We start from the raw sequence: 13,165 nt of genomic DNA, 5'->3' as shown, positions 1-13,165 counted from the left end.
GTTGTGGTCTACCTATGATGTCAATTACAGACCGCTCTCATCACTTTAAGTGGGAGAACTTGTACCATTGGTGGCTGACTAAATACTTTTTTTCCCCCACTGTAAAGTTCTCAGACAGTAAAATACTAAGATTATAGAAGCAATGACACCATAATGAGAATTAACATATTTGTTTTATTTCATCAAAGGATTGTAAAAAATGGATCAGTGTAAACCTATTTTTAATTCAGTGCTGATATAAAAAAAAATAGAATTCATGTCCTTATCTTTAGTGAATGCTATTCAAGTTCTTACCTGGGCTGCATATAGAAGATGCCTTACAGGCAAATTGATAAGTAACAGATGGAAGATTCATTCCTGGAGGAATTACCATCAGAGTATTTGCTTCCAACATTTGGCAAAGTTTTTGGGAAACCAGATAAAGTAATTGCGCTGTCTGAGCATTGCGGTGATGTTCATATAAATCACTGAATAGAAAATGGAATGGTGAGACACAATGCACTACGATTGCATTCCTTTACATTTAGATTAGACCTGTACAAATTAATAGCCTCCCATTTAAAGGGATTATCTGGTACGTTAATAATGATGGCCTATTGTAAGGAAAAATCATAAATACCAGATAAGTAGGGGTACGACACTCTGAACCCCCAGTCGACCAGCTGCAGTACAGCTCCATAAACTATATGGTGTCCACTGTGAAGGACAGCTGATCAATGGGAGTGCCAGATGTCACGTTCCCAACAATGTGATATTGATGACCCACCCTAAGGATAGGCCATCAATTTTAAAAGTAATAAACAACCCCTTCAATAAAAAAATAAAGCATCCAACGTACACCTGTGACAAAGGCCTTTAAAAGTATCCCATAATAACAACAGCCAGAAGCCAAAAGGACACAGTTCTGGCTGACCCAGTCAGGTTGAGGAAACCTAAGGAACATGATTAGCATAAGCATATGCTAAGCGGAGACCATTGACATAATGTAAACACCACTTTACTTGGAAAGATTCATTAGATAATACAGGAAAAAATCCACTGCGATTTAAAATAAAATGTACAATATTATTTTATTCATTCCTTGGCATTTATGCACATGTAATCGAAGTACATGTATCAAAGTACTATTGGCAGTTATAACATGGCAGAATGTGACACGCATCTCTATTCTCTTCATACAGGTAACCAGCTTTTCCAATCTCTGCTCTGAATCCACTCCTGTGTCTCCATTCAATGTCAGCAAGCAGTTAATCCTGAATGCTATCTCTGTGTTTTCAACTCTGCAAGCTTATATCTGGTAACCAGCTTTTCCAATCTCTGCTCTGAATCCACTCCTGTGTCTCCATTCAATGTCAGCAAGCAGTTAATCCTGAATGCTATCTCTGTGCTTTCAACTCTGCAAGCTTATATCTGGTAACCAGCTTTTCCAATCTCTGCTCTGAATCCACTCCTGTGTCTCCATTCAATGTCAGCAAGCAGTTAATCCTGAATGCTATCTCTGTGTTTTCAACTCTGCAAGGTTATATCTGGTATATAGTTTTTTCAACTTACTCTGCTTGTCCCCTTATGTTGTGAGGTCAAGAAACTTTTCAAAGTGCTTTATGATCCATGTAGTGCTGGACATGTGTTTATTTGACCACAACATTTTATTGGGTCCTAGTGTCTCAATTTAGTGTGATTGATTAACAAGGAGAGAGAGAGCCAAAAAAAAACAAAAAAAAAAAAAAAACTTAGCCTTAACCTCCTATATATGCAGACCTAGCTAGGGGGAGCATTTATGCAGGGGTGGCATTTATGCACATGTAATCGAAGTACATGTATCAAAGTACTATTGGCAGTTATAACATGGCAGATAGACAGGGCAGGAGACAGGTAAGACATTTATATACATCTACTCCCTGTAAATTAGGAGTACAACAAATATATACCATATGCATTTGTGTAATTTTTATTCTGCCCGCTGCATTCACACACATCCACCGCCCTGGCATTAACTCTCTACACTCCATCCATATTGGCCCCTCGCTTCTTTCCTCTCCTATGTATAGCACTCACGCTCTTTTCACGTTGTTAAATTGCACAGATCCAGTCAGTCCCACCATTCTACATCAGAGACGCTCTCACAAATCACTTAACCATCTGCTCACTCTTTCTATCCTCCTTCTCCTAGTCGCAGGAGACATTGCTCCCAACCCTGGTCCCCCATGTTATAAAAAGGCAAACCCCCTGACTGCTACACTCAGAAACCCCTCTAATCTTATTAATATTCCCTGCCTGCCATCTGCCTCTCTTAATTGTGCACTTTGGAATTCTCGCTCAGTGTGTAACAAACTCTCCTTCATCCATGACTTCTTCCTTTCTAATTCTCTTAACCTCCTGGCTCTTACTGAAACCTGGATCCAGCAGTCAGACACTACCGCTGCTGCTGCTCTTTCATACGGGGGGGGCTACACTTCTCTCATACCCCAAGATCAGACAATAGAGCTGGTGGAGGCGTTGGTCTGCTCCTATCGCCAAAATGTACCTTTCAGGTTATCCCTCAAGTACCCTCACTTGTCTTCCCTTCTTTTGAGGTCCATGCCGTCAGACTCTACACCCCCTTCTCCATGCGAGTGGCGGTGGTGTATCGTCCTCCCGGCCCCTCCCATCAGTTCCTGGATCATTTTGCCACTTGGCTTCCACATTTTCTCTCCTGTGACATCCCTACCCTCAACATGGGCGATTTCAACATCCCCATTGCTCTTCCCCTCTCCCCATCTGCTACTCACCTTTTATCCCTAACCTCCTCTTTTGGCCTTTCGCAGCTTACTAATTCTCCAACGCATGAAGACGGAAATTCCCTCAACTTGGTCTTCTCTTGGCTTTGTGCAGTGGATGATTTTGCAAACTCCCCTCTCCCGCTCTCTGACCACAATCTTCTTTCATTCTCTATAAAGAACTGCCAGGCTGCTCAGGTCACCCCCACTGTCCAGACTTATAGAAACATACAGGCCATTAACACCCAGAAACTTATGAAGAACTTGCAGTCTTCATTGGCCCCCATCTCCTCCCTCTCATGTCCTGATTCTGCATTGAAGCATTACAATAAAACACTTCAAAGTGCCCTGGATGAATTTGCACCCCCTATAAATAGAACACCACAACGCAGATGGCGACAACCCTGGCACACGGTGCAAACACGTTTCCTGCAGCGATGCTCCAGGTGCGCCGAACGTCTGTGGAGAAAATCCAATCTACACGAAGATTTCATCCATTTTAAGTTTATGCTTAGAACATACAACACTGCCCTTCACCTCTCCAAACAAACCTATTTCAACACCCTCATCACCTCACTGTCCAATAACCTGAAACGTCTCTTTGACACTTTTCATTCTCTACTCAATCCAAGAGTACAGGCCCCAACCACGGAGCTCCGAGCTGACGATCTGGCCAATTACTTCAAAGAAAAAATTGACCAGATTCGACAGGAAGTTATCTCCCAATCACCACATACCATGCACTGTCCTTCCTCCCCCACTGCATCTAGCTCACTCTCTGATTTTGAACCAGTCACAGAAGAAGAAGTAAGCAGGCTCCTTGCATCTTCTCGCCCAACTACTTGCACCAGTGACCCATTTCCGTCACATCTCCTCCAGTCCCTTTCCCCTGCTGTCACCCCTCACCTAACTAAAATATTTAACCTCTCTCTCTCTTCAGGCATTTTTCCCTCCTCATTTAAGCATGCCATCATACATCCACTACTTAAAAAACCATCCCTCGACCAAAACTGTGCCGCTAACTATAGACCTGTCTCTAATCTTCCCTTCATCTCTAAACTCCTGGAACGCCTGGTCCACTCCCGTCTTATCCGCTATCTCTCAGAAAACTCTGTTCTCGACCCTCTCCAATCCGGTTTCCGCTCTTTACACTCCACTGAAACTGCCCTCACTAAAGTCTCTAATGATCTAACAGCTAAATCAAATGGTCATTACTCCATGCTAATTCTCTTGGATCTCTCTGCAGCATTCGACACGGTGGATCATCAGCTCCTCCTCACTATGCACCGTTCCATTGGCCTCAAGGATACCGTTCTCTCCTGGTTCTCCTCCTATCTCTCCGACCGCTCCTTTACTGTATCTTTTGCCGGTTCCTCCTCCTCTCACCTTCCCCTTACAGTTGGGGTCCCCCAAGGATCGGTTCTAGGCCCCCTCCTCTTCTCCTTGTACACTGCCCCTATTGGTCAAACAATCAGTAGATTTGGTTTCCAGTACCATCTCTATGCTGATGACACCCAATTATACGCTTCTTCTCCTGACATCACGCCAGCCTTTCTAGAAAACACCGGCGATTGTCTAAACGCTGTGTCCAATATTATGTCCTCACTATATCTGAAACTGAACCTGTCAAAGACTGAACTCCTGGTGTTTCCTCCCTCTACTAATGTACCTATACCCGACATTGCTATTTCTGTGTGTGGCTCCACTATTACTCCCCAGCAACAGGCCCGCTGTCTTGGGGTCATACTTGATTCTGAGCTTTCCTTTGCCCCCCACATTCGATCACTGGCTCGCTCTTGTCATCTGCACCTCAAAAACATTTCTAGAATTCGACCTTTTCTTACTTTTGACTCTGCAAAAACTCTTACTGTTTCTCTTATTCATTCTCGTCTGGACTATTGTAACTCTCTTCTAATCGGTCTCCCTCTTACCAAACTCTCCCCTCTCCAATCTGTCTTGAAAGCTGCAGCCAGGATCATATTCCTCACCAATCGCTACACCGATGCCTCTACCTTGTGCCAGTCATTACACTGGCTACCCATCCACTCCAGAATTCAGTATAAACTTATTACCCTCACCCACAAAGCCCTCCATGGCTCAGCACCACCCTACATCTCCTCCCTTGTTTCAGTATACCACCCTATCCGCGCCCTCCGTTCTGCTGATGACCTGAGGTTAGTATCCTCAATAGTCAGAACCTCCCACTCCCGTCTCCAAGACTTTACACGTGCCGCGCCAATTCTTTGGAATGCACTTCCCAGGTCAATACGATTAGTCGCCAATCCCCACAATTTTAAGCGTGCCCTGAAAACGCATTTATTCAGACTGGCCTATCGCCTCAACACATTAACCTAATCTATCCCTGTGTGGCACAGCCAAAAGTTTTACCATAACCAGATTTCCTGCATCATGTTCCCACATGCTTTATGCATCCATTAGCCCTCTGTGTCTGTACTGTCACACACTTTATGGCTGGTTCATACAATCAGGGCAACTGTTACCACCCACCTTTCGTGTCTACCTCTTTCCTCATAGACTGTAAGCTTGCGAGCAGGGCCCTCATTCCTCTTGGTATTTGTTATAATCTACTGTATGTGATTATTGTTATGCTGTAATGTCTATTGTCTGTACAAATCCCCTCTGAAATGTAAAGTGCTGCGGAATATGTCGGCACTATAAAAATAAAATTTATTATTATTATTATTTATTCTAAATACCGTTCTCAAAGCCTAAAGCATCGCTCTGGTTCAGGAACCAAGTAAAGGTATGTGACGGGGCATGCAAAGTAATAATAGCCATGTCTGCTTGGTTACCAAGGCACCATTTTAGAGTCCCTCTCCCCCAACATGACCATCGTGCTTCTCAGAGTAGTGAATGCACAGAATACACTAAAAGACTAAGTTATTACCCATGGGCTGGCCAAAAACAAGAGTTCTGTCTCGACTTTCCTTGCATACTGTGCATTGCTTATTCTGTGCGTACATTTTGGGGGGACAGAAAGAGAAAAGGGTATATTAAAACAGCTGATTGCAAAATGATGGCAAAAATTATAATCTTTTAAACACCCAACACATGTCAAAAATGACCTTTCACTGAATTTTTCCTTCAACCAACTAGGAGTGTACCACATAACGTCTCTGGGACGCAAACATTTTTTTTTTGTATTGTCCAGCATTCGAGGAGAAAAAACAACACCTATAGAGAAGTTCTGCGGTTTAATTTGAGTTGATTAAGGGAAAATTTACACCTTTGCTACTAGGGGGGCATAACTTTGTAACAGAGAGGCAAATAAGAAAAATAGGTATTAGACCTACCGGTAATGATGTTTCCAGGAGTCCATCCTGACAGCACCATGGAGGACGTCCTCCTCCTCCTTACAGGGACAGGAAACACACGAGAGGTTAAAGGTCACGTCCCACCCCCTCTTCCTCAGTGATTTGACAAGTACCGCAAGGTGAATGATGCTAATAACAGTTTAATGAAATAATCATATTACAGCATATGACATGTCGAAATACAACATAGCATAACATAACAGGGAGGGAAGTACCCGTGCTGTCAGGATGGACTCCTGGAAACATCATTACCGGTAGGTCTAATACCTATTTTCCAGGACGTCCACCTGACAGCACCATGGAGAGTACCAAAGCACCTCCTCAGGGTGGGATTACCGCCTGGAGAACTTTTCTCCCGAAAGCGGTCTGCTGACCAGCCAGCACGTCAAGCTTATAGTGCTTGCAGAATGTATTTAGATTGGCCCAGGTTGCTGCTCTACAGATTTGGTCAACCGAGGCCCCCGCCCGTTCCGCCCATGAGGCTGATACCGCCCTTGTAGAGTGGGCTTTTATGGACACTGGCGGGCTAACGCCTTCGGCTTGGTAGGCGTCAGAGATTACCGAGGTAATCCAGCGCGCGATAGACGCCTTAGAGGCTTTCTTCCCCTTATTTTTACCCCCAAAGAGGATGAACAAGTTTGGGTCGATGCGCCAGCTATTGGTGGCTTCTAGATAGTCTAGCACCGCGCGCCTCACGTCCAGCGAGTGAAGGCGCTGTTCTTTTTTATTACGGGGATTGTCGCAGAACGATGGTAACACTACCTCCTGGTTTAGATTCTTTGAGGAGACTACCTTCGGGGTAAATGCCGGGTCTAACCTTAGGATTATACTATCCTCTCTTATCTGTAAATATGGGTCCTTAGTGGACAGGGCCTGGATCTCCCCTATTCTTTTGGCCGTGGTAATGGCTACTAGGAAGGCCGTTTTACGGGTAAGGGCAGAGATGGTTATTTTCTCGTCTAGAGCATAGGGGTCTGTACAGAGAAACCTGAGTACCAGGCCCAGGTCCCAAGGCGGGGTGAGCTGCCTAATCGTGGGGCGCAGGCGCTGCGTGGCTTTTATAAATCTTATTACCCAGGGATGTGAAGCTAGCTGGTAGTCGAAGAAGGCGCTTAAGGCTGAAATCTGGACCTTTAGAGTACTAGGTTTAAGGCCTTTATTAAAACCTGCCTGCAAAAAACTTAGTATGCTAGGGAGGTCAGGGCTGCCTGCCACGAGATCGGACCTGCCGCCTTCCAGACAGAATCTTTTCCATATCCTTCTATAGATTGCGGATGTCACCGGTTTCCTACTGGCCAGTAGGGTGGATATGACCTGGTCCGACAGTCCCTTTGACTTCAGGATGTCCCTCTCAGGATCCAAGCCGATAGATGAAGTCTTGCTGGGTTTGGATGGTAGATCGGGCCCTGGTGGATGATGTCCTTCCACAGGGGTAGCTCGACTGGATTTCCGACTACCAAGGCTCCTAGAAGGGGAAACCAGCTTCTCTTTGGCCAGTATGGAGCGATCAGCATCACTCGCGCGTGGTCCTCGCGTATCTTCCTGAGCACTGCCGGTATGAGGGCCAGTGGCGGGAATGCGTAGGAGAGGGATTCTCCCCAGGTCTGACTCAGGGCATCCACACCCTCTGGGTGGTCCGTCGGATTCAGGGAATAGAACCTGGGGACTTTTGAATTCTTTCGGCTTGCGAAGAGATCTATGCTGGGGGTCCCCCAACGCTGACAGAGATGGTTGAAGATCTCTTCGTTCAGTTCCCATTCCGTCGAGCGGATCCGTTGTCTGCTCAAGTAGTCTGCTACTTCGTTTTGGGAACCCTCTAGGTGTACCGCGGTCACTGATTGGACTGTTCTTTCTGCCCAAGCGAATATTTTTTCCGCTAGGTCCTGTAGTGGTTGATGTCTGGGCCCTCCCTGGTGCTTCAGGAATGCCACTGTCGTCATATTGTCGGATAGAATACGGACGTGACGATTCACTAGTATCGACCGGTTCCGCCGTAGCGCTTCCCAGACCGCGTAGAGTTCTCTGAAATTGGAGGATCTGGTCTTGATGTCTACTGGCCATTTCCCCTGGAAGATTCTCCCTTCTATGTGGGCTCCCCAGCCCCACACACTGGCGTCCGTGGTGACTACCACGTATGGAGAGGCTGTCCAAAGTACGCCCACCTGAAGGTTTCTGGACCGTGTCCACCACCGAAGGGACTCTCTTACTTGTTCTGGCAGCCTTAGGGGTCTGTCTAGCGAGGCCTGACTTCTGTCCCACCTCGCAAGGATCTCTTTCTGCAGTGATCTTGAGTGGAATTGTGCCCATCGGACGCACTGGATGCAGGCCGTCATGAGGCCCAGGACCTCCATCGCCTCTCTTATGGAGCACTGACGTCTCAGCAGGTTTCTGGTTCTGGTCTGAATAATCTTCTGCTTCTGTTCGGGTAGCCAGGATATTCTGTCGGTTGAGTCTAGGAGGACCCCGAGAAATATTTTCCTGGTTTCTGGCCTGATGTTCGACTTCTCCCAATTGATCACCCATCCAAGGAACTCCATTACCGTAGTCGCTCGGTTTCTGTCGCGAACAAGCGCTTCCCTGGATCTTGCCACCAGTAGGAAGTCGTCTAGATAGGATATGATCACAATACCCTGATCTCTCAGGTAGGCCACTACTTCTCCCACCAGCTTTGTAAAGATTCTGGGAGCGGAGGCCAACCCGAATGGAAGACACTGAAACTGGAAGTGGCAGGTCCGGGCTGGTAAACTGACCGCAAACCTTAGCAGCCTCTGGGATGAAGGATGGATAGGGACCTGGTAGTAGGCCTTCTTTAGGTCTAGGGTGCACATGACGGCGTCCCGATCTATCAGCAGGGTTGCGGATCGGACCGATTCCATCCGGAATCTCTTGTACCTGACCCAGGCATTCAGTGGTTTCAGGTTTATGATGGTACGGGCCTCGCCGGACGGCTTTGTGATCGAGAACAGGGACGAATAGTGCCCTTTCCCTCTTTCTGACGGGGGAACTGGTACTATGACCTTTGATTTTACCATGTCCTGAAGATCCGTCCACATTGCGGAGTCTTCCAGGACGACGGTGGGGGTAATATATCTTTCGGGGGGAGGCGAATAAAGTTCTATGTGTAGCCTTTCGCGATGGTTTTGAGAACCCACTGATTGTGGGTAACTCGGGACCAGTTTGTTGCGAAGTGGCGAAGTCTCCCCCCAATGCCTATGGCGTCATTGCCTCCCTGATCTAGAGGTTGATGAGAATGGGGGACCTCTGTCCCTTCCGGTCTGGCTGAAGGAGCCTTTATAGGAGCCTCTTCTGGACCTTGCCCGACCCCTGAACTCGGTCTGCCTCCTAGGAAAGGGGCCTCTCCGAAAGGGCTGGGGCCGCCTGGGTTTTTCCTCCGGGAATCCTTTCTTTTTATCGGACACCGACTCTAGAATGTTATCTAGGGCTGGCCCGAATACCCTCAGGCCCGAGAAGGGGATGGCGCATAACTTAGTTTTTGAAGCGTTGTCCCCTGACCAGGATTTGAGCCAGACTGCTCTTCGGGCCGCGTTGGAGAGGGAGCTGTTTCTGGCTGCAAATCTTACCGATTCGGCCGATGTATCGGATAGGAACGCCGTAGCCGATTTCATGAGCGGAAGGGATGCTAGGATGTCTGATCTAGGGGTCTTGTTGGTTAGATGCTCTTCCAACTGCCCCATCCACAAAAACATAGATCTGGCCACCGAGGTGGCTGCTATGTTGGCCCTAATAAGAGCCGCCGACGTCTCCCACGCTCTTTTTAGTAAGACATCTGCTTTCCTATCCATCGGGTCTCGAAGACCTGATGAGTCCTCGAATGGGATAGCCGTCTTTTTGGTAACTTTAGCGACTGGGACGTCTATTTTAGGAATTTCCTCCCATGCCCGGGTTTCCTCAGGATCAAAAGGCAGTCTGCTTCTAAAGTCTCGGGAGAGTGTCAGTCGACGCTCTGCCTCCTTCCACTCCTCCTGGACCATCGTTTTGATGTGTTCACTTACAGGGAACACTACCTGTCTCCGGGCCACCAGTCCTCCGAACATTAAGTCCTGTCTGGACTGTGGTTTAGGGACCTCCTCTATCTGCATAGTATCTCTGACTGCTTGGACCAACCCGTCTGTGTCCTCCAGTCTGAATAGGTATTTCCTGCTCTGATCCTGTCTATCCCCCCGGATCTCGCCTTCTTCTCCCTGATCCGAATCCCGGAATTCGGACTCCTCACTAGGGCTTTCTTCCGACTCTGGGTCCGCTTCCCACCTTGGACGTTTGCGACTCGGCCCTGGGCTGGGAGACTGACGCCGTGCGAGGCTGGATGTAGAGGCCCGAACTTCCTCCCTTATCAGCGATCTCATTTCGGCTAGGAGGGATGGCTGTTCCTCGCCTACGACCCTTGAGGTACAGGGTCCGCATAGGGTCTTGTTATATGCGTCTGGCAGCTTTACCCTGCATACTGGGCACTTGACCGATTTGGAGGTGGCCTTTGCCGGGTCCTTCGTCCCCGAGGGGGATTCTGTCGGGGCTCCCCTCTCCTAATAATACAGAAGGGGCACCTATTCAGATCTGGGTTGGGGTAATGGGCGGGGGAGGGTGGTCTGCGCTATGCGCACTTACCCCTCCACTTGCTGGAGCGACCCCTTCCATCCTGGCGCAGTCACCGAAGCTTTCTCCCTGGTTCTCCAGAAGCGCGCTCTGCCTTAGGAGCACGCGATGTGGACCCCCCAGGCGAGCGGTCTGTGGTTCAGTGGCGAGTCTCGATAGCGAGCGGTGTCTGGCCTTCAGGGGCGAGCGCTCAGTGGCTGTCAGAAGCGCGCGCCAGGATTCAGGGGGCGGCGTCTGACGTCACCGGATGTGACGCGCGGCCTCTCGCGCTAGGCCGCCTCCCCCACTTCCTGTTCTGCGCGCGACTATGGCGGCCTCCTCTGTCCTGCGCCGTGGGGAGCCGACCCCCATCTGTCAGCGTCAGACTGCCGCTTCGGCCTCTTTGCCTGCAGTGGCGGACTGCGGGGGCCTCGTTCCTGCCTCCCAGTGCCGCTGCGCCGGTCGCCCGTCGGTGCCCGCCTCGCCTGCAGCCTGCGGGGAGCCGACCATCACCTGCCATGCGGTGAGTCCTTGGAGCCGAGAGCCTCCCATAGGGAGGAACGGTTCCCTCCAGGAGCGTCGTCCTGCTCCTGGCCTTTGGGGCAGAGGGACTCCCCCCTGGAGAGTTTCGGCCCCGGGACCTCTTGACAGGGGAAGGCTTGGACTGGCCGTACGATCCCCTGAGCCCCTCCGGTAGCTTCTCGTGTGTCCCTCCGTGCAGGGACAGGAAAAAACACTGAGGAAGAGGGGGTGGGACGTGACCTTTAACCTCTCGTGTGTTTCCTGTCCCTGTAAGGAGGAGGAGGACGTCCTCCATGGTGCTGTCAGGTGGACGTCCTGGAAAAGACTGTTCCAGAATCAGGGGAGCAGCCCTAACTACTACTCAGACTGAATAAAGAAAATCCAATGGAAGATCCTCTGTTAATGTTCTTCCTGGACAACAGCAATTCTTTTAAATTATACTTGTTGCCCATACCTCCACCCCCCTTAATGTGAAACAGTCAAAATAAAAAATCAAATCAATAAGGCCCCACTCATATGTATTATAATCATATGCTGAAAGCAGACAATGTAGGAAAAGAGACCCCGATTCTAACGATGAATCACTTTGTTTACTGGGTGCAGTAGTTGTGATAAAGTGTTCTTAGAAGTAGCATGTAACAAAGCTCAAAAGCTGCTCCCGCCTACACCTCTAACAACGGAGGGGCGTAGTCGGTTTAACAGGTACCTGAGACTTAAGGCCCTTTTACATTTAGCGATGCACCAGCGATCCGACCAGCGATCCGACCCGGTCAGGATCGCTGGTGCATCGCTAAATGATCGCTAGTGAGCTTTCATACAGAAAGACCTCACAGCGATGCAGCAGCGACGCAGCGCACGATACTCACCATTCACACACAGCGATGAAGACGTCCTACCGCCTGCCTACACGCGTCGCTCGTCGTCACAGCAGGAAGTCTCAGCAGGAAGCAGACGACGAGAAATGGAGCCGGACATTCTCGCGCGATCAGCGATGGACAGCGGGGGAGCCGGTCGGAGGTAAGTATCACACATAGCGATATCGCTAGCAATATCGCTATAACGTCACAAAACCAGTGACGTTTTAGCGATATTGCTAGCGATATCGCTTAGTGTAAAACCCCCTTAAGTCCAGGCACCGATAATCTCCTGGTGATAACGCCTTCATTTTTAAGTAAACAACACACAGAATGATAAGTGACAGATCCCTGAATTCTGTGTTCTAAATCTACATCATGCTGTCCTCAGATTATATAGCAAAAACCTGCTGACATTCTCTTTATGCTTATTGATAATTAAACAGTTCATCAACAAACATCTCTCCCTCTATAATAGCTATATACATATAACAAAAAAAAAGAAAATTAAAATGAATGTAATCATTCATATTAATGCATAACAGCAATAAAAATCTTTACGGTAAGTAAACAGATATGGAAAACTGATAAAGTAAATAAATATTTTGTACACTGCAAAATCCTACCTGCATATCCGGAGTGCTTTCTCAACCTCCCCAGCAGCCAGTGCCCTCATTGCCAGTTCTGCCCCAAGCTCCTGCTCTGAGACTTGTAAAAGTAAAGCAAGTCTATAAAGTCTGGACTCTGGTGAAGGCACTTTTGATTGTGCATCAAGACCTGAATTTTGTTCAGGTGCCTTTTCTGATTTCGACTTCGACTTTGTACTTTCATGAGCAATAATGTGCTCTTCTCTGAGCCGTGACACCAAAGATTGGTTTTCATATTCCTCAAGTGAAAGGAATATGTCAAAATCTTCCTATAAAAACAAAATACCTCCTATATTACATAAAATTAAATTCATTAATATGGATACATATTAGCCATACAAATTCATAAGATAAAGTGTAAGCCTACGTCACCAATGCGTTTCAAGCAAATACCAGTATGAAGTTTATTCTTTAGGCGTCAATATGCCAGTTACCGATCTTTTGTGTGACTTAAGTATTTA

General features: G+C 47.9%; 1 protein-coding gene across 3 annotated transcripts in view; it reads right to left on the bottom strand.

Moving 5' to 3' along the window:
* KNTC1 (kinetochore associated 1) overlaps positions 1–13,165 on the bottom strand; it is a 292,839-nt gene that overhangs the window by 164,388 nt on the left and 115,286 nt on the right. For all 3 annotated transcript variants that reach the window (XM_073586034.1, XM_073586035.1, XM_073586036.1), the window contains 2 exons: positions 12,684–12,973; positions 295–467 (listed from right to left, as the gene is read on the bottom strand). In XM_073586034.1, coding sequence (XP_073442135.1) covers positions 295–467; positions 12,684–12,973 — 463 coding nt within the window. The remainder of the gene's footprint in view (positions 1–294; positions 468–12,683; positions 12,974–13,165) is intronic.

The sequence above is a fragment of the Dendrobates tinctorius genome, unplaced genomic scaffold, assembly GCF_039654945.1.
Source record: "Dendrobates tinctorius isolate UK_male_01 unplaced genomic scaffold, ASM3965494v1 ptg000090l, whole genome shotgun sequence".
Classification (NCBI taxonomy): domain Eukaryota; kingdom Metazoa; phylum Chordata; class Amphibia; order Anura; family Dendrobatidae; genus Dendrobates; species Dendrobates tinctorius.
Note: the sequence above shows the minus strand (reverse complement) of the source record. Positions and strands in the feature narration are given on the sequence as shown.